The 23,215-nt window shown below is 37.2% G+C and overlaps 1 protein-coding gene across 6 annotated transcripts in view; it reads right to left on the bottom strand.

Moving 5' to 3' along the window:
* The window catches only part of odad2 (outer dynein arm docking complex subunit 2), a 67,247-nt gene that overhangs the window by 36,803 nt on the left and 7,229 nt on the right, over positions 1-23,215 (bottom strand). For all 6 annotated transcript variants that reach the window (XM_058794391.1, XM_058794393.1, XM_058794392.1 and 3 more), the window contains 5 exons: positions 23,015-23,154; positions 21,787-21,903; positions 15,414-15,634; positions 14,246-14,386; positions 12,764-12,908 (listed from right to left, as the gene is read on the bottom strand). In XM_058794391.1, the coding sequence (XP_058650374.1) occupies positions 12,764-12,908; positions 14,246-14,386; positions 15,414-15,634; positions 21,787-21,903; positions 23,015-23,154 (764 nt within the window). The remainder of the gene's footprint in view (positions 1-12,763; positions 12,909-14,245; positions 14,387-15,413; positions 15,635-21,786; positions 21,904-23,014; positions 23,155-23,215) is intronic.

Here is a 23,215-nt window from a genome sequence, read left to right as displayed (position 1 = left end):
AAGACATTTTGAAAAGAGAAATGAGAAATCTCTGTGCGTAAGGGACAAGGCCTAAGACCTTTGTTGGATGCCCGTGGTCTTCGGGCCCTGAGACGACACTGCATCACTCATCGGAATGATTCTATCATTGACATTACTAAATGGGCCCAGGAATACTTCCAGAAACCAATGTCGGTAAACACAATCCGCCGTGCCATCTGCAGATGCCAACTAAAGCTCTATCATGCAAAAAGAAAGCCATATGTGAACATGGTCCAGAAGCGCCGTCATGTCCTACAGGCCAAGGTTCATTTAAAATGGACTGTTTCAAAGTGGAAAAGTGTTCTATGGTCAGACGAGTACAAATTTGACATTCTTGTTGGAAATCATGGACGCAGTGTCCTCCGAGCTAAAGAGGAGGGAGACCTTCCAGCATGTCATCAGTGTTCAGTTCAAAAGCCAGCATCTCTGATGGTATGGGGGTGCATAAGTGCATACGGTATGGGCAGCTTGTATGTTTTGGAAGGCACTATGAATGCTGAAAGGTATATTGGTTTTAGAGCAACATATGTAATGCACAAAATAGAAGTGTACGGGTGCTGAATTGGCCTGCCTGCAGTCCAGGGCCCGTATTCATGAAAAATATTAGCGCTAAGAGTTGCTCCTAGTAACAAAATTCTAAGGAAACTCTTAGAAATCTGGGTGTTTCCCCTTAAAATTAAAGAAAAGATCCTAGTAAAGAAAAAAGTAATTCAGAAAGCATCTTAACCCTTAAAAGAGGTCTTAAGGTCCAACATTGTTAGGAGTACGCACGAGGACTTTTAAGAGGCTTAAGAGTTTCTTTAGCAGTGGAGAAAATAGACGAAACCTGAAGAGGGAGAAGAGATGTGTTGCACACAATGCATGACAGTGAGTTAATAAGACGCTATACATTAGATCGTGCAGGGATCATGTCTGTGACCGATCTTATTAGAGACAAGCTAATATCCGACACTGCGCAGAAATGCCATAGTGCCAGAAATGGAAGTAATCACTACAGTAACTACATTAACTTATTTGGCAACTGGAAAAATGCAACTCTGCAGCAGCGGTGATTTGGGTCTGTACCTGACAGCACTTTCAGAACCTTATTGTGTCGCTGTTCATTTCCTATAAAATACGTTAAGTATGACAGCATGGTAAATAAAAAATAAAGAATATATATACATATATAATGTGTGTGTGTGTGTGTGTGTGTGTGTGTGTGTGTGTGTGTGTGTGTGTGTGAGTGAGTGAGTGAGTGAGTGAAAGAGAGAGAGAGAGAGAACGGTAAAACAGGAAAAATTACGCCTGTAATTTCAAAGTGAAGGCTTGTAATAAACCCTACTCTTAAAAGCTTCTTGGACAACCAACCAATCACAGTCTTCAAAAGACTGTGTCATAGCTAGCAACGGGGTCAGCCCCGCCTCCTCACTAAGATAAAAGTTTTTGTCTTTTCCTCGCTCAGAGTTGCTCTCAGATTGGTCCTGAATCACTTTTAAGCTAAGACTCCTAGTTAGAAATTTTTAAGCTAAATTAGGAGCTTTCTGAGAGGATTCTTAGAATCTTTAAGAAAACGGGCCCAGATCTTTCACCTATAGAGAACATTTAGCGCAACATTAAACAAAAAACACGTCACAGACGACCACAAACTCTTCAGCAGCTGGAAACCTGTATCAGGCAAGAATGAGACCAAATTCCAACACCAAAACTCCAGAAACTCGTAACCTTGATGCCCAGATGTCTTCAAACTGTTTTGAAAAGAAGAGGAGATGCTACACCATGGTAAACATGCCCCCGTCCCAACAATTTTGAGACCTATAGCAGGCATCAAATTTGAAATGAGCTCATTTTGTGCATAAAATTTCTCAAGTTTAAACATTTGTTATGTTATCTATGTTCGGTAACACTTTATTTTAGGGTCTCTTAACTAGTTGCTTATTAGCATGCATATTACTAGAATATTAGCCATTTATTAGTAGTAATTAAGCACATATTAATGCCTTATTCTACATGATCTTATTCTACATCCCTAATCCTACCCAATACCTAAACTTAACAACTACCTTACTAACTATTAATAAGCAGCAAATTAGGAATTTATTGAGGGAAAAGTCATAGTAAATAGTGAATAAGTGTTCCCTATTCTAAAGTGTTACCCTATGTTCTATTGTGAATAAAATATTGGCTCGTGATTTGAAAGTCTTTTAGTTTTAATTTTATTCAAATTTAAAATACGTCCCAACATTTACGGAATTCGGGTTTTAGAATAATTTCCATACTTTCTTTTATAATTTCTTTAAGGTACTAACATGTACCCTTAAGGGGCAAATAAGGTACAAAGGTGCACCCCAATGAGATCTTTTATTTATTTAAAATAAAGTAAAATCAAATGTATTATATATTAAATCTCAACTGTTTATAACGTCACAAAATGTAAGCTACCGTATTGACCCGAATATAAAACGATGTTTTTTTTCTTAGAAATTCATCTGAAAAATTGCGGTCGTCTTATATTCAGGGTCTAGACTCTAGACTTTGACGTTTCAATAATACACCCACAACAATAGGTGGCGCCAAATACGCGTAAAACAAGTGTGCCATGAAATATGTACTGTAATGCGTGTTGTAAAGATTGCGAGTGAAAACAAAAGAAAAAGAAAAGCTTACAGCGGAATGAGTCCTGACTGTCATGTTAGCCTGATGGGACCAAAAACATCCTCTGTAAGTGATTTTAAAACGTAAGACAGTACCCAGATTTGAAGACTACAAAAAGGATTTCACTTCTACTGTTAATAACATTTTGGTAGGCTACTATGAGATGGATAGACTAAATGTTATATAATTCAGATGGGCTACCTGTTATTTTTATGGTATACCAGGGCTGTACGTTAACTTTTTTTGCACATAGCACTGGTGCTACAGAGGTTGAAAGTTTTGTAGCACAGGCCAAACAGTTGTAGCACAAGTTAGGGGTGGGTGATATGGCAAAAATATCATAGCACCATTTTATTCAGGAACACCACGATTCACGATTTTATAATGATTTAGGCCATTTAGGCCAAAGTGGGCGAAGATTAAATTTTTTGGCATTTTACCTTTGTTATTAGAAAATAAGAACAAAGGATATACATTACAAATACACATAATATACAAATAAAACAAACAGTGCTTTATTTTTCAGGTACAGTATTTAGCAATAAAATTAAATATTAAAAAACACTACATACATCAATTTCACATTTAAGCAACTGTATTAAAGCTCATCAGTCATGAGCAGTGAGTGATTTTTCTGTTTTTTTTTATTAATTTATTTATTTTTTTAAATTAATATTAAAGGAATAGTTCACCCAAAAATGACAATTCTGTCATCTGTCTGTCAATTCTGTCATAGTGTTTTATTTTTATAGGCTATCATCATTTTCTCACTCTCAAATTGTTTTAAACCTGAATTAGTTTCTTTCTTCTGTTGAACATAAAAGCTATTTTGAAGAATGTGGGTAACCAAACGACTTCAATAGTTTTTGTTTTTTTCCAATGTGGACCAGCTACTGTTTGGTTAACCACATTCTTCAAAGTATCTTCTTTTGTGTTCAGCACAAGAAATAAATTAATACAGGTTTGGGACAATATGTGAGTGACTGAGTAAATAATGACAGAAATTCAATTTTTGGGTGAACTATCCCTTTAATGACAGTCGGCAGCATGTTTAGTTCTGTCCCTTTAAGACCTGCATGCATCTGTTTCTCTCTAAACTATTTACTTTCATTTAGACATAACTGTGTTTATACATTGTGTGTTTTTGACAGTATTAGACGTGAAATCAATCAGACGCGAAAGATAACTTATAAGTTGAGTTAAGTCTTAAACTTAAGTCTAGTAGTCGCTGTTTGAAAGTGTGCGCGTGCTTCATGTGTATGCGCTCAAGAAGCACATAAGAACAGCACATGAATTAAATGTTTAACCGGCAAGGCTTTAAAGCACATGCAAATAATGCACTTTTGTGCAACTCTACTGCTGAGATAACATTTGATATGAATATTTGTCACATTGTACTGTATATTGATACGGTGGCGCCAATGCAGCTGATAATGTGCACTGTAGCACGATACTACGATATTTCTTCAAAAGCAGACCATGGCGTGGAGACATTTTAATCGTCCACCATCAAAAATCGTCATATCGCACGCCCCTAACAAGTATAATTATATATGTTGCACTGTACAGCCCTGTATATCAAAAAGTGTATATTTTTAAATGTGATTGTTGGTACATTTTACCAGTATTTACCATACTTTCAAAACAATTAAAATAGGAAAAATATGCAATATGAAAATAAATAAAAAATTTCTCAGTAAAACACAAGATTTGGTTTTCAAAAAGCCTTTTTCCAAAAGGTATATCTGGAAAAAGGGGGGTTGTCATATAATCAGGGTCGTCTTATATTCGGGTCAATACGGTATATTATCACACCGCTCTATATATTGGATAGTTTTTAGTTTTAGATTATTTCATTTATTTAACAGGGACAATGCACAACAGAAGTGTTGTGCCAGAGTTAGCTATAAAGCTAATTTGCATCTGCAGTCCCTCGGCAGTATTTAAAAATACTAAATGTTGTATACTTTCTAATATAAACTGGTATTAAATTCCATTTTTCTGCTGCTCTAACTGAAAAAGCAGATTGTCCAAAAAGTTCTCTTATATTTAGTCAAACAATCACCTCTAACTGATAACCTAGTCTGCCTAATATTGTCCTTACAGAAAGTCACACATTGTTTAAGAGGTGGTGGTGCAATATCACGAAGTAGTTTATACATCAAACACACATCAGCAAAAAAAACAAAACACAAATTGTCAAAAATCAATTATTTATATTTTTGAATAATATTGCAGTGATGATAGCTCCTTGGCTTTTTAGCTAAATTTTTCACAGCTTGTTAATAAATAGTATATAATGGATTTAACGTAGTTTTACTTATATGGGACCAACTTACACAATAAGATAAATGAGGGAGAATCATTGTATGCATAAAGAGTTTAGCAGCAGCCACAGGTAATTGGTGCCTAATATTCCTGAAGATCATCAAGCTTGCTCTAGCACTTTTAGAGATCTTTTTTAATATGTTTTTTATTATTATTATTTAAATTAGAATCCATAATCATACCCAAATATTTAAAATGCTCAACAACTCTCTTGATGGAAAAATACATTCCCACAATTTTGCTCACATTAAGAGTAAGGCAGGAATGACAACCAATCCGAGACTTTGTTCAATGCAGCAGTAAGTTTGATAGCAGCTTGTTCTTTTGTCTTAGCAGAAGTATAAACAACTGTATTATCGGCATACATCTGAACCTGGACCTCTGGACAAACTGTAGGCAGATCATTAACATATAAGCTAAACAAAATTGGTCCAAGAATCGACCCCTGTGGGATTCCAATATTATAGTCAAGAATTGGTGAGCATACATCATTAATTCTTGTGCATTGTTTTCTTAAATTTAAGTATGATTCCATCCATTTTAATGTATTAGTAGAAAAATTTAACTTTGATAATTTAGATAAAAGAACATTATGATTAACGGTATCAAAAGCCTTTTTAAAATCAAGGAAGACCGCACCAACAACACATCTCCTATCAAGACTGGATTTAATTTGTTCCACGAAATAACAGATTGCTGTCTCCGTAGAGTGATGTGCCCTAAATCCAAACTGCATAGGATGTAATGGAAAATAACCAAGATTTAAATGCTCTACTAACTTATTGCAAACAACCTTTTCAATTACTTTAGAAACAACTGGAAAAATACTGATAGGTCTGTAGTTAAGCTACATTAGCAGGATCACCAGTCTTCAATATAGGTATTATATATATATATATATATATATATATATATATATATATATATATATATATATTTATATATTATAGGTATATATATAATAAGTTTTTCAAAGAACTTGTTCATGTCTATTAGACACATGAAAAAGAAATTCCAGGTTCCCATTACTTCTCTTTCTTTGCACTGAGCAATTTACTTACACAAACCTGTTTACATTTTTGCAGGACAGGGCAGCTCACTACTTCTGAAAATGCAAAATGTATATTTATTATTTATTATTAGATTTGTTTACCTCCCTGTGCCCACATACTGTATTTTGATGCAGCTAAATTCTCAATAAAACGGTTTTCATTGGTATATTTTACTGTTTCTGTTGTCAGACAACGGAATGAATATGAAATAGTGACTGAAATGCGACCCATTAAGACTAGGCTAACCAGCTCTCCTTTCCAAGATGTTAATCTGCACAAAAATCCTGATAACCGAGCAGTCGTCTGATGAAATCAAATACACATAAGATAATGACAATAGCTATGCTGTGATTTTGGCTATACATAATATCTGTGTTTAACTGAAAGCGCTGCTCCTCTCCGCCGCTCGCTGAACAGAGCAGATGCACAGAGAGGGAAAGAAAGGGGTGTGTTTGGGCCAACCCTAAAGATTTGTCGCTAGCCGCTTTTTTGAAGAGGGGGGAAAAATAAGTCGCTAAAGGGATCTGCAAAGTCGCTAAGTTGGCAACACTGTGCATCTCCATTTCTCCAACTACGGGCTAGGCCACGGGTCAAACAGAAAATGCGCGTTGTGTTAATACAATTTGTGCCGTTAAAATTAATTGGCATTAACTTTGACAGCACTAATATATATAAATAAATAAATAATTATATATGACTTGATTAGGAAAGCCACACACCTGTCTATATAAGACCTTACAGCTCACAGTGCATGTCAGAGCAAATGAGAATCATGAGGTCAAAGGAACTGCCTGAAGAGCTCAGAGACAGAATTGTGGCAAGGCACAGATCTGGCCAAGGTTACAAAAAAATTTCTGCTGCACTTAAGGTTCCTAAGAGCACAGTGGCCTCCATAATCCTTAAATGGAAGACGTTTGGGACGACCAGAACCCTTCCTAGAGCTGGCCGTCCGGCCAAACTGAGCTATCGGGGGAGAAGAGCCTTGGTGAGAGAGGTAAAGAAGAACCCAAAGATCACTGTGGCTGAGCTCCAGAGATGCAGTCGGGAGATGGGAGAAAGTTGTAGAACGTCAACCATCACTGCAGCCCTCCACCAGTCGGGGCTTTATGGCAGAGTGGCCCGACGGAAGCCTCTCCTCAGTGCAAGACACATGAAAGCCCGCATGGAGTTTGCTAAAAACACCTGAATAAGATTCTCTGGTCTGATGAGACCAAGATAGAACTTTTTGGCCTTAATTCTAAGCGGTATGTGTGGAGAAAACCAGGCACTGCTCATCACCTGTCCAATACAGTCCCAACAGTGAAGCATGGTGGTGGCAGCATCATGCTGTGGGGGTGTTTTTCAGCTGCAGGGACAAGACGACTGGTTGCAATCGAGGGAAAGATGAATGCGGCCAAGTACAGGGATATCCTGGACAAAAACCTTCTCCAGAGTGTTCAGGACCTCAGACTGGGCCGAAGGTTTACCTTCCAACAAGACAATGACCCTAAGCACACAGCTAAAATAATGAAGGAATGGCTTCACAACAACTCCGTGACTGTTCTTGAATGGCCCAGCCAGAGCCCTGACTTAAACCTAATTGAGCATCTCTGGAGAGACCTAAAATTGGCTGTCCACCAACGTTTACCATCCAACCTGACAGAACTGGAGAGGATCTGCAAGGAGGAATGGCAGAGGATCCCCAAATCCAGGTGTGAAAAACTTGCATCTTTCCCAAAAAGACTCATGGCTGTATTAGATCAAAAGGGTGCTTCTACTAAATACTGAGCAAAGGGTCTGAATACTTAGGACCATGTGATATTTCAGTTTTTCTTTTTTAATAAATCTGCAAAAATGTCAAAAATTCTGTGTTTTTCTGTCAATATGGGGTGCTGTGTGTACATTAATGAGGAAAAAAAATGAACTTAAATGATTTTAGCAAATGGCTGCAATATAACAAAGAGTGAAAAATTTAAGGGGGTCTGAATACTTTCCGTACCCACTGTATATATACATATATATATCTCCAACTTTACCTGCATACATAAAGTGATAAATACTACATAGCAATTTTTAGCTGCTTGATAGTTTACATCTTCCCAAAATGTACTTTATATTATCACCCAGCTATAATTTGCTAAATGCTACTATAATGTATGAAGATATTAACATAAAGCTGCTTCAAAAAAGTGCAAACTGTGAAAAGCTCTACAAAATTAAACTGAGTTCACTCACTCACAGATGTATCAGAAATAACCTTATGCACTATAAAATGGTGTCAACGTCCTTTAGAAAATGTTTTCACTTGCTTTTTCCATTTGGATGACAAAGAATGATAATGCTGCCCAGGTTTGCAGGCCTTATCTGACAGCTGTATTAAAACGTCTTCAGAAAAAAGGTTGGAAACATTCATCTGTGATCAAGGTTAAAAAGGCAAAAAAGCTTGTTGCACTGCTCTCTACTTGTTGAAAACATTTGTCTTCAATAAATAACCAAGCCTAGTGGTATCTGAAATAATTTAACTGTCACAAAACTAACGAGTGAGCTGATAGATTGTAGTTCAGTTCAAGAGCAGAAAAGCAGGTCCCAGTGACAGCACAAGCTGTGTGTCACCATAAAAATCTATCCTGAGGAAAGAATACTTGAAATGTTTAGCAAAAAACAGTGTGGAATGAGCCAGCATTCATAAATCCTGCCCATTGCAGACAGAGCTCAGAAAATTAGCAAATTCTTCTGAAGAGCAAATCACAGATGGATGAGAAAACAGAGAAAGAAAGCAGAAAGGAAAAAAGGAGGAAAAGACAAACAGAGAATGGATATATAAATAAAACCCAAGAAGAAAACAAAGCTGTACTGATGCTCTGGAGAAAATTGAGATGACAGAAAGAAAAAAAAGTGTCAGAGTGATCAGGAGAACAAGGAGGTATTAGGAAAAGAGAATGTGAATGTTCATTCTGGCACGAGTGTTGTGTATGATACACACATTAGAGTTAATTTATAGAGAAGCTGACTGAGGTCTGATCATTATCATTTATCCTCAATTAAGCAGCCAGCTCTCCAGAGCAAGATAAAGACAGCTGTATAAATGATTTACACAGAGAGAAGCCATAGAGCCACAGAGCAGAGCCGTCTCCTCTAGATTTAAGAGCAAAGAGGTATCGGATTTAATGGGCAGTATTAACTTGATGCAAAACAGCATATCCACAGCGTATTTACGAGCGCCTACTCTTGCAAGCGTACACACACACACACACACACACACACACTCAAACCATTTGGATGGAATGGGTGTACTGCTGTAGATAATACTGTTTATCTTTATGTAAATTTCAGCTGCTGTCTCTTATGGTAGATAAGAGACATAGACACCAGAATGACAAACTGCTGAGCTGCTGAGTATTTTTTATTTACACTATTGTTCAAAAGCTTGGGGTCAGTAAGATTTTTTAATATTATTATTATTATTTTTTTTTTCAGCATAGATATAACAATCTGATCAAAAGTGACAGTAAAGACATTTATAATGTCACAAAAATTTCAACTTCAAAAAATATCATGGTTTCCACAAAAATATTAAGCAGCACAATTGTTTTCAACACTGATAATAATAAGAAATGTTATTTGAGTACTAAATCAGCATATTACAATCATTTCTGAAAGATCATGTGATCAACGGCTGCTGAAAACTCAGCTTTGCCCTCACAGAAATAAATTACATTTTAAAATCTATTAAAATATAAAACCATAATAATAATAATACATTAACAATATTTGAAATTATTTTAACCAAATAAATGCAGCCTTGGGAAGCATAAGATTCTTTTTGAATCATAGTGTACTGAATGTCATATTGGTAAAGAGAATAGAATTTTGCTGGTCATGTAATCTCAATGAAATCGCTCTATATATATATATATATATATATATATATATATATATATATATATATATAAAGCTTTTATTAGAATACGGATTTGAGCATGCACCTTTTATAAAGCTTATTCAAAAATAATATTAAATTTATACAGGGATAAAGCTTTTTTAATGAAGAAAAGCAATCTGCATCACACAGGACTGAGATGAAGAGCACCAGCAGCTTGATCTGACACATTCATTTTATTACTCATTTTGTCCAGTAGAGGGAGCAAGACCTCATAACGGCCATGCTAGATAACAAGATGTGGGCATTACTCTGGTTACACATATCAACTGTTCTATTCTTCTCCGACTACGCAGATGGAAAAGTGTAGCCTTTGCAGATGATTTATTCTTTAAATTAATTTCATGCTGAGGATTATTTAAAAAAAAATCTAAAATCCATTTATGCACATCATTTTTCCGAGAGAGTATTTCTCAGTCTTGTAGTCTGCAAGAAACAGTGAGCGCTATGTATGTGAGGATTGAGCTACTGCAGAGAGAGAGATCCAGATTTAGACATTTCCTGAGCAGACAGAGACACTCTGCAACGTTTCAGTCAAATTGAGTCAGTAATATAAAATTTGGCTAATCACATTGGTGAAAATTGCAAACACTATTTCAGCATATAAGAGCATTAAGGCACAAGCAATTCACTTACTTACAAGCGATTAACAAGGAGCAGAACGGGGTAATTGGGAGAAGGAAGAGTGAGAGAGAATGTTTCTATGCAACTCTGTTTGCCTGCCATGTTTCTCTAATTCAAGCTAATGAGGCAGTTGGGCTGAATCTAGTGAGACAAACAGCCCATGGCCACCTCCTCTACACACTGACGCAGTTACAAAGTGTGTCTGTGAATGTGTGAACGTGCAATTATACTCAACGCTCGTTCTTTGACATCCAGGCAACGACTGAATGGAGTTTGGTGTGTGTAATATGTTTTGCGGTCTGAAGACATGCACGATTTCTTAATATAACACTAATACTGCCATGAACATCATGAAAGGATATAGTCACTGGTGCAAACTGCCCTGCGTACATGTGTACAGAAAGGCAAACATGAAGACATGTAAATGTACAGTTCAGGTAATGTACACTGCAAAAATATCCCTAGATAAACAGCCATTAAAGCACAAGTCCGATCATTCATGCATCACCTTATAGAAACGTAATCTCCCAGAAATACAAACACATGTCTATACCCCGGAATAGAGCAGAAGAAAAGACAGAGGGGAGGAGAAAATCTGAACCTTCACTCCAAAAATAAAACAGATATTTAGTTTGGCACAGACTGTTTCGGCTTCTGATGGTAATGACATTATAAGAGCGCTACTGGACAAACCCTCATAAATAAGAACTGTGGTTTCCAGACAGATAGAATGCTGGGAAGGGCACGCTACAAACACATCCTGTCTAGAGTTGAACACAGCACTGTAACAAACGCATCCCCAAACACCTCACACAAATCACAAAAAACAAACTTCTCAAAACCACTTTCCAAACGATCATTCGGTGAGAATCAAACAGGATTTTGTTATCAAGTGCTTCTTTTTCCTGATGTTTGGTAGAGAATGAGCACCACCCCTTTGGGAAAATCACATTCGTTATCCTGTGTTTTACTGGGCTAAAAATATCTACCTGCGGCTGAACTTTGCTTGGATGTTTTTCTTTACATGATTTATAGCTCGCTACACTGAAGAAGATCCTTTTAAAAATGTGCACGCACTGTGCCCTCGGGTGTTTGACATCAGTGCCCTTTTTATCTAGAGTAGGCCTATACCTTCTATGATAATATTTACTAAATTATAAAAGGAGGTGATATGCCTTTCAATTATTTTATTCTCATATGTTAATGCAAATTGAGTTATTTGTAAACACCGTTTTAATGTATTGACTAGGGGTGTTGCAATATACCAGTGTTGATGATAAACACGACATTTAGAAAATGAAATACTGATATCATGTTAATACTACACATGATAATATGGTAAATAATCCTGTGCCATTATCTGGTCAACACTCCAACAAGTGGGAATACTGCACCTTAATGCTGGTTGCAAACAACCATAAAACAGAAAAAAGACAACGATGCTGTGTAGGTAGTACTGCTGCACAAAAATCATGTCAGAGGACATGCCAGACAAAAATGAGACACTCTGCCTGTACTCGAATAAATGGGAAATTTTTTGGACTCCGTTAAAAAGATGGGATATTAGACACTCCAGACTTGCCATGTCCCCGAAAAATGTTCAGCCTAAAGCCAACTCAAAGCCCGCCTAAACAGAATAAAAACTAGCTTAATTTTCCCCCTGTCCAATTACAATCGACAGGTGCTGGAGCTCCAAATGTGCCATCTTTTCTTCAGTTACTATTTCTTCTTTAGGTTGCCAGGTATTCATTCCAAGTATCAATGCACATTAGTAAAAGAATCAATTTTCTTTGTCTACAGATAAACTGTTTAATGGCTGCAGTACATTATAAAAGTAGCCAAAAGAAATGCAGTTGTATTATGAAAGTAGCCTAAAAAATTCGGGAAAACCACAACCCTGGCAACACTGTCTGCAGGAAGTATGATTTTGTATGCCCTTGTTATGGTTACAAAATCTCTTTCCGTCTACCAGTGTTAATATATTTAGTGTGATTCATTTTTATTTTCCGGAAAACATAAAATATGTTTTGAAAAAAAAAGGTGAATTTTACTGGCAGCATAATTTTTCTATAGATAATAATTAACAATATTTTATATATATCGTGATAATATCATAGTGAATTCTTTTGGCCACAGTAATTGTGTACTGAAAATAGTGTTGACACATGTTGGTGTGTGCATATACCTTTAAGTATTTGACTAGTTTCTGGATCTGCCAGTATTCAGAGGGCAGGTCGGTGGGGATCTCAGCACGTCTTTCAGGCTGTTCCTCATCTTCCTCATCCTCTGACGAACTCTCACTGAAGTCGTCAGCTCCTCCTGGGCTTTTACTGCACATACACATGCATATGCACCTATTAGACATATTAATATTCAAGCTGGCCCACAATTTTATGTCTTTCAGACACACAGTGTGAGAAGTACTCTCCCACAGTATTTTCTCAGGGTAGAAACGAGAACTATCCATACATAACAGGACATTATAGAAAAAGCCCTTTCTATAATAAATAGAGCTTAATACATCAAATCAGAGGAGAGCTGGAGCAGGTGCAAGCCAAACCACACAGCACATACTCTCAAAGCTCTGGTAAAATCTCTCTGAATCCAATGTGGAATGAATTATTGCTTTCTGAAAGGCCTTCATGCTCAAACCCTTGGACACAACGGCCATCAAACTCAGGGGTGTATTTGAAGTGTCATCTTAAGCCATGGCATCAAATTAAACGGCAGGGGATGGAGAGAACAGAGACAGTGCAACAGAGAGAGAGGAAGACTGGAGTGGTCATCAGTGCGTTTCTGAACTCTTTCATCGCAAGCTTATACACGCACGCACAAACGCAGATGGCCGTTAAGGCGGATCAGGCTACTGAAATGAACGTATCGTCAAACGAGTCATGAAACCCGGTACACACGGAGAAGAGGCCAGAGGGATTCAGATATGTTTTCCAGGGGATAACAGTATTGCCGGACAGCAGCGGACTTGTCTCTTTGTAATTCCCGGCATGAAAAACAACGAAACTGGTGTTAGTCACTTACTGGAAGTAAAATGTGTGTACCGCAATGCGAATGATTGTAACTGTGCTGGCTTAGTGTGTTATGCATTACATTACTGATGTGTTTGTGTAAAATGAACACATAAACGATCTTTAGAAAGCTACATTTAAAACGCTTCTATTAGCAGTAGGACTTGGGAAAGAGAGACAGGCAGGACTGTGTACTCTGGCAGTCGATGTTATGGGGACAGCTGGAGTTTTCACTCACCATCGCCAAACAGACAGAGAGGAGTCAGGAGAAGGAACAGGGTTATCAGCGGCTCAGGCACAGGCCGGTTATTACAGACCGCTACTCCCAGTAGCACCAGAGGACCGTTCTATGTGCACACCAACCTGAACGGCTGCTTCATCCGTGTCTTATTAAAGGCTATAAAATGAATACTTATCCACAGCTGAAATAATTTGCCCTGAAAGTGAGTCTTTATTTCCAATTCAGTGATTGGATACGTTTTTTTTTTACGTTTGGCTGGGAGAATAAAGGGTTATTCAATTATGCATGTTCCTGGGAGAGGGTTTTTCAGATCCTGTTTCAATGGTTAGGTTTTTACCTCAGAGAAAATACCATATGTACAATGAAAAGGCGCTTTCTGTGGACTGAGATTATGGTGGCATACATTTTTTGAGAAGATTGGCAGCCTGGCAAAGATGATCCAGAGAAATTAGCTTTTTTTTTGTTCTCGGATGAGGGTGACTTTGTGCCATTTTCCAAGATCTTCTTGCTTTCTCTGCTCCTTCTAGACTTCTCCTCTACCTCACTGGAAAAAAACAACAACAGCAATCAGATATTTAACATGTTTATATAATCAAAAATTAACTATTTGTTTTTATGTCATATTGCTTAATGTTAATTATTAATGATTTAACTGCGCATATTATTTTGAAATTTTTTTTTTTTCATAATTGTTGAACTTGTCACTCACATGACATGACTTCAGCAATTACGAAATGAATACAAACCAATCAGTTTCAGATGGGAAACAATCAAGTCCCGGTCTGCATTTGTTTCTCGTTTCTAGAAGTCATTTTACTTGGATAGGAAAAAAAGTCCCAATTTCAAGTCGACTTAAAATTTCAAAGCTGCCTTTTTTGCCCTCAATGATTTAAATTGTTTTTGTGGTACAACTTTTTTGTGGTACAACTTTTTTTACAAAATAACTTTTCCAATTTTAAATTCACCTGTTATGATGTTACATGTCTTTTTTTTTTTAATTGTTTAATTGTTTTTTTTCCCTCTCCCATCAGGTAATGTGTTTGTTTCAGCCTTCTACAGCTCTCTAGAGTGTGTCTAGTTCTGTGACACCTTACAGAGAAAGCTTGCATCATTTGAATGCAAGTTTGGTTCTGGCAGAACAGCGTAAAAAATTTAACATCTGGGAAATTCTTATTTCTCCAAAACAAAGGATTATTGTTTTGGAAATCCTAGATGAATGGTCAGAGGAGGTTTACCAGTAACAAGTGCTGAAATAGCCAAAGGGCTGATTTGTCTGCTAGATCAATCCAAGGAGGAGAACACATGCCTGAGTGATAAACTCTGGCTTTATCAGCTGACTGTCACTATGGATAGCCATGCCATGACTTCACCAAGACTCACAAGACAACAGCCACTAATGCATAAGACATAACCAAGTCTGGCTGACTACTGAACTGTGCATCTACACATTATGTAGACAAACAGTATGTAGAATGCATGCAGCACTCTAGCAAACATCAGTGTCGTGGCCTCTGATGTTCAAGCTGTGATGGTTTTTTGGGAGTCCACTGGGATTTGGAATTATCACTTACTCATAAGACGATGTGAGGCCGAGGTTCTTCCATTTCAAAGATGGTTCTAATTTCTTCTTCCTACCGCCCGGCTTGTTCCGCGCAAGCTGTTGTCTCGCCTTCTCAGGCACATTCTTTTCCTCATGGTCGTAAGACTTCAGGGTTTGGCCCGTTTCCTCAACATCAACCGTTTCCACATGCAAGATCTTTTTCGCGGATGGCACATCTTGAATGGCAAAGTCCTGTAGAAAAGAGTGAATAAAACAGAAACAAGATAGTTAGGAAAAGGACATGTCTCAATTTGTACCAAATACACAGACTTGGGTAGTTAAAAGTGTTCTTCTTTTCAAGACTTCTACATTTAACAAAGTTCTTCATGAATGCACTCTTATTTTCCATTTTACATCTGACATATTGTCTCTTTATTGGGGAGGCACATCACACACTCATCTTCGAGCTAGCACAGACTTTTCATTCTAAAAAAGAGACGTATAAAAACATAATCCCACTTATGAATTTGTATCCCTGAACATTTATATAATACAGCCTTTCTCCACAGTCTACTGCCAGAAAAACAATCCTGCCTTTGAGTTATGAGAATAAATGAAAAGAAAAAAAAAATAGAAACATATTTCCAAAATGTCTTCTGTTAATTGCCTATACAATATGAGAGGTTTATTGTTTCTGTACATTCTTGAACTGCAGCTGGAAGTTTGCCACACAGTCAGTGGAGTCTTTGTGGCAAAGTAACGCAACAATGATTTTTTTTTTAAATTGTAGGAGACTCTTTCTTTCTCCTTCTCCTACTTCTTTTTAACTTTGTGAGAAGCTCAACAGGAGACATATGAATGGTTAAGAGGCAGGAAAGATTTTAGTCAGGCACCTGCCATCCGCCCTTGGTTCCATCATTTAGAAAGATGTAGCAAGAAATCGTAACGAAGTGCAAGAAGAAGAGAGAATAGTACGAGAGAGGAAGAGTTCAGAAAGAGTACACAAGGGAAAAAGCTTTTAATATGGCACAAGGGACTCTGTATAGATCCAGCTGGGCTAAGCACACTTTGTGCCTTTCATGAGCTTGTCTGGCCTAAAGAAGGCCAAAGTTAAGAACAGCCAGTTATATCCATTTCCTTATACCACTCCACCCACCTTTAATATTATAATTGAAGTAATAAACCAGCATAAACCCCGTCCAAGACCAAGTAGGGAGAGTGAACTCTCCAGTGTATGGCATCCCAAACAGAAGCCTGAATAAAAAGAGAAAACCTCAAAAAGTGCTCAGTAAACCTCAAACTACTACAACATCTAACTATGTATGAAGAAAGAAAGACAAAGAAAGAGATTTTCAAGACAAAAGAAGTCTATTTTTAAACCCAGTGAGCTGACTATTATAGATGGTACTCACGATTGATGATGCAGTACTCTAATATGCATAAACATACGCAATGTTTAGGTCAAATTGTTATTTACTCAATATATATAAAATGTATAATATTTTATGTTTATATTCACTACAGTTCTAAAATTTGGGGTCTGTAAGATTTGAAATGTTTTTAAAAGTCTTTTAAAAGGCTGCATTTGTGTGATCAAAATTACAGTAAAACGGTGTAATGTAATTTATCCAGAGATGGAAATGCTACATTTTCAGCAGTCACAATTCCAGTCTTCAGTGTCACATGACCCTTCAGAAATTATTCTAATATGCTGAAGTGCTCAAAAAACACATTATTATCAATGTTGAAAAAGGTTGTGCTGTTAATATCTTGTGGAAACACTGACAATTGAAATCTTACTGACCCCAAACTTTTAAACGGTAGTGTATTCATATCAATATTCTTCCCAATCTAATAAATTAAAGGTATTTCTAGGTATTTCTTTCACTTTGTTTGTCATCTTGGAAATGTTTGTTTTCATTGCATTACATTCTGTTATTGCTTTTCAAAGGACACACAGAATTCTGCATTAGAATTTGTGGTTTCTAGGTTTCTTTCAAGGCAGCATAAATAAGTCACCTTTTAAAACAACATTCGCCTTGAGAGTGTGTCTATGATGCATTGAAATACTACCTTCTTCAGAGGAAGCTTACTAGGTTTTGGAACAGAGCGACAGTCTTCCTGTCAAAGCCTGACAAAGCAGTAGAGTATGATATCTTTTCCCTGATGAATGTCACCTTCTGCTCAGCCCTGGCTGTGCATGTTAGATTAAAAGTGTCTGATCTGATAAAAGTATAAAAACGCACCGGTTCCTCACGCAGCTGATATGTTAGGAGATGCAGCCTGTTGTCTTTGGCTGAGAGCTGTTGTGTGCTGAGGGTTTCTGGACTGAATAATCACGGTCCGGTGCTTGACTGATGGCTGAAGGACCAGAGCGTGTCTAAGACTTATTACAGCAAATTCAGGCTGCAATCTAGAGCCTATTCTCTGCTGAACTTTTCAGGTTACAAGAGTCCCATAGTGCGACTAAAAGCATTATCTGCACTCAAATCAACATGCGCCCTAACGTAACGGGTTCGTTTCAGGTGGATAAACGTGTATTTGTAGAAAGTGATGAGAGTCTTGAGCAAAAAGGAGAACTCTCATGTGTTTGGAAGACCTTAGAAAGACATGGAAAGAAAGACATAGAAAAGCAAACTCATGAAATCTAGAAAACAAGGAACCAATGCAAAATATGGAGAACAAAGAGGGGTTTGATTTGTGTCTAAGCAGACTACTTTTATGGCTCTCTCTTTACGGCCTCTGTCCATCACCCGTCGGCTGCTAGTGCTCATGGTTGAGCTCCCGCCTGCTGGCATAATAAAACATGAAAGTCTGGTGGGCATTTTTACACACACAAACGTTCGCACGCTGAACTGCCTGCCTGGCATCATCGCTTCAAAGAATAATAAAGTCTTTCTCCTCGCTGCCACCAATAATCGAACTCAACCTGCTAGCACATATCCAGCCTTGTTCAAAAAACCAAACACTAAAACCGCACTGAGAATATTCACCTCATTCTTTTTCTTTTCGGCAATACATATTGTTTCAAAGCTGCTTTGCCGAAAATAGTGCCTTAATACCCCCAGTGAGCAAGCCAAAGGCAACATGGCAAGGAAAAATAATTCCAGAATATCACACCAGAAATGCACCATCTGTTCAGTAGGTTAACCGTAGTCAATATAACTGTGAAGTGGCATTTCCTATCTCGATAATAACGGTAATATCAAAAAATATATATTGGCAACAATATTCAGACACCTTTCAGCAATAGCAAGTATGACTGTGACTGTTATGTACCAAATAAACAGCCTGATGTGATTTACACAAGTAGGGCATGTTCCTTTATAAACATCCTTTGTTGTTCCTGAAACAACATTCCTATTATTCAGTCACTGCCTTATGATTTTAGAGCGTTAGGGCTTTGATTGGTTGCTGAAGATGTTATTCTAGGACCTACAAAGGATGTTGACCCAGAGACATGTCAAATAAGCAAGTACAGCATATAGCTCTACTTCAGCTTTTTCTCATGGAGCTTTAGAATGATAGCACACTTAGACTGAACATTCATCAGAGGCAAGAGTTATGGAAGATGAGCAGAGCTACTGAGCACAGACTCATGGGAACTGTTCCTCAAGAAAGGAAGATGAAGCCTGTCCTGGACCTGACAGAGTTTAACTTGGACATCTCTGCTGAGAGTAAAGGTAAAATTCTGCAGCAGGCTTAGTTTGTGTCTGAAAACTGGCTCTGAATGCAGAATGAATAGATGAAAGGAACATTTTATACTTTTTGTCCTCGAGGTAACTGACGGGAGCACCAGACAGAGGTTTTTTACACCGGCAGAGTAGCGCTAGACAATAACCATTACTATATGGTAGAGCAGTAATCTTTCTGTCTGCCTTCACTTTCCATCTGCAAACTATATCGGCGAGAGATAACATCACCATCATTTAGCAACGAACATAAAGAGAAATCTGTCTCGATGATGGAGTTTCCGTTTATATTGCTCAAGGACAGAATTATGTCGGTTATAAAACCGCCAACGGTCGGCATAAAACATTAGCGTGGATCTGAGGACTTTGTTTTAAGAAAAGAAAAGTACAAGTTGGAGGAAATCTTTTGTCTGCATCAACAAAAAGGCATTTACTGAGCTGTGCTACCGATGAAGCTGAAGACAGATCTGGACAACATTGAGTCACCCCCCCACATACACACATACATGAAAAGAAAAGAAAATGCTAATTTCTTAAAGATGTTGTATATTTAAAAATTATTTTTGATTTAATTGTCTGTAAAATCTCATGTAGAAAGGACTAAATATTTGGTGCTGTAAAACAAAACATTTTTCCAACAAATACATTATGTCAGTGATGAGAAATAGGATATCATATCTCAAACAATAAACACACTTTTCACCACATCTTGAGGCCATTATCGGAGACCCAATTTGTTAATTTATCTTTTACTTAATTCAGAGGGGTCTGACTAACTGGCCTGTTCTCACATTCTTTCACACTGTGGTGATGTGAAAAATAGCACAGTGACAGAGGAGAGAACTCCCTCGCTCTCCAGCTCAGTCTCTTAATCTGTCTCTCTCTTGGTTATTGTGACAAGCAGACACTCTGTGCACAGAGAGAAGTGTGGACTTTAGGTTGTCCCTTCTTTCCCTTTGCTCTCTTCTCCTCAGCTGTGATTAATCTTAGGCTGCATACCTCACACCAAAGGCTGAGGAGCGAGCAGGAGCACACTGCTGCCAGTTGAAGGACAGCTCTTCTGTTTGTGTGCCTATGTTTGAAGTGTTGACCTCTTTCCTTGAGTCTGTTTGCAAATATTTGGAATTCAAAATGAATAACGGAATCAGTAGCCTATATGTTTAATACACGCTCTTTTTTCAGTTGTTATTAGTGTTATTATTATTTTGAATTTTTGCCTTTATTAGACAAATTAGTACAAATAAGACAGGATGAGAGAGGAGATCACAACTCCATACAATGTGTCAGAGCACTTCCCATATGCCTATGGCAAAATTGCGGATATTAGAAGTAAATATTAAAAACATGAAAAGCTATACATGTACACTTCCATTCAAAAATTCTAACGTTTTTGAACAAACATCAGAAATGCAGTAAAAACAGTAACATCATGAAATATTATCATTTGAAATAACTTGACGCGATTAATGAGTATATCCTACTTTACCTGCATACATACAGTCTACTCAAGTAAATCGATTTATATACTATATAGCAAATATGACTGTTTTTGTTATTGCAAATGTAAGCTATATTATTACCCAGCTCTAATCTATTAAATGTGACTTTAAGGCATGACAATATTAAGTTATTATATTATAAACATGAACATTATGATTTCTGTGAAGATGCTTTGAACAAATTTGTTTTGTGAAAAGCGCTATATAAATTAAAAAAATTATTTCTGCTCTTCCTTACTCTTCTCTTTGGTGTCACATGCTCTTCCAGAAATCATTTTAATATGCTAATTTGGTGGTCAAGAATCATTTCCTATTATTATCAATGCTGAAAATGTGTTGAAATGATTCTTTGATGAATAGTAAGTCAAGAAAGAATCGCACATTTGATCAATTTAACGTATTCTTACCAGATAAAAAAATATTAATTTCTTAAAAAACATTATAAAAACAAATCTTACTGACATCAAACCTTTGAAAGGTAGTATACCTTAACTAAATCAAAACAAAGCGATTTGGGCACTTGCAGTCTTCTGGTAGATTGCACCCGTCCACATCATAATTGCTAATTGCTAATTTACAAATAACAATTTAACACAAATTTCTACTAGGGGCAATGTACTATCAATAACATCCACTCCATTTCATTAATAGCAGACTTCTACTTGGCTGCACGTGTCTGTCAAGAGTATGGCATACTCGCATGATGATGTCATCTGTCTCTGATGGCAGAAATTTCAGTCTATCCAGACCACCGCTATTGAGCTCCAAGCTTTTTCAATACTCACTTTTAGGTAGATGAAGAAACCCATCTAGCATCTGAGATGTGCAATTAATGAGAACTAATGTCTTTTTTAACGTTAGGAGATGGATTATATAAGTTTGTCACAATTGTGTTGTCAAATTTTGGATGATTAGTGCATAACCATGAATTATGTCATTCACATGTTAGGATTGCCCAGAGCATGGTTAGGGTATCCAAAGCTCTGTGGTGTGCAGCAGACACTATAATGAAACCACTGTCATGTGTTCAGAAATTGCCATCTGGAGCATTTTAAGGCCAAATGCAGTGGAAGAGGATAATTAAAACTATCAGAGAAATGGAAACACAACAATGCCAATCACTGGTATTAAACCAACAATTGAGGAAATAAGGCATGACTAATCTATGCTGAAACAGATAAAACTGCTGTATTCCTGTAGTGTTAAGCAATACCTGTTCATTAGCAGCCGCAGCAAAATGGGGAGACATGTTTTTCAGCAGTGTAATAATGTCTTTGTAGAGTTCACTTTTTCTCATATAGTAGTTTACACCTCCTTCTCCATTGATTCTCTGGAAAATGAAATAATAATAATAATGTAAGTTTAAGCACAGATTGACAACATTCCCAATGGTGTATCAGTATTTTTGGCTGAGATATAAGTAAGGTTACAACAGACATCTCAATCATAACGCCATATTTGAAAAATACAAGTGAAAGAGCAAGAGAAAAGGTTCAACACTCACTAAACACACACATAAAACGTCCATCAGCTTCATACACATGCACAGACATAACTGTACTTTCAACGTTTAATCTCTGAGGTTTAGAGGTGAATTGTTCTGAGTAAATATCTAATCTATACAATTAGTATCACTGTCATTTGCAGTAGATTGAAACTGACCTCAAATGTACAATGAACAGGTGAGTGTCAGAAAGCATTGAACAGAACACAGACTAGGACAAGAGACTCCAAAAATTACAGACATTTAGAGGGAGGTGGAGGGGGAGAGAAATTAGATTGAAGAAAGAAACACGAAGATAAAAATAGATATGTACTTGATTAAGTGGCACTCTGAATGAAAAATATTGTGGTGTGTGAAATGTTGCTTTTGATTAATTGCACACACATTTAGTTCTGTGGGGCGGCTCGAAACACTGAGCACAGCAGGAGAAGCAGATCTGGAACAGAATCATTTAACTGTCATGTCTAAACTTTTCAGTTTCACTTACCTCATGTTTGGAAAAGTGTCTGTATACCATACCTTTCAAACACATTAAGAGCACATTGTGTATGATCAAATTGTCTACCAAAATTTGCTCTCTTGACAGCCTGACATGTTTCAGATTCAGAAAACTCATTGCATCATTCAGCATTCCGATGGGATACATTAATTTCCATCTGCTAGGTGCACAGGTCAGGCTTGTTGGGATATGCCCAGTTTAGATTATCAGTCTCCTCTGTAATTGGTTTCATGACAAAAATACAATATATAATCAACTGAGGGAATGTCCACACTTCTGAAACTGATTACTAATGGCAGATGATACGTTATGTAGCTGAATTCCATCATTTTTGACACCACTGTGTTTTGCTTTGACATACGAGAGAATTGTGTTCCTAGAGCAATCTAAAACCAACATACCAAATTACTGTTATTACTTTCTTGACAGTTTTCTCACCTCATCGAAGAAAACTCCGCTTGAACTGCAAGTGATGAACAGTGTGGGCTCTGTGTCACAGGTCTCAATTATAAGGGAGCAGATCTCTCCATCCATCTGCCTCCACGGTGGAGAACGACAACCATTGGAGAACACGTAATCTGTGAAGGCAAAATTTACGCTTTAGAGATTTGTATATTTTGTTACATGCATATCGGGTCA

This window comes from Onychostoma macrolepis, chromosome 12 (assembly GCF_012432095.1).
Source record: "Onychostoma macrolepis isolate SWU-2019 chromosome 12, ASM1243209v1, whole genome shotgun sequence".
Classification (NCBI taxonomy): Eukaryota; Metazoa; Chordata; class Actinopteri; order Cypriniformes; family Cyprinidae; genus Onychostoma; species Onychostoma macrolepis.
This window is presented reverse-complemented; position numbering and strand designations above follow the sequence as displayed.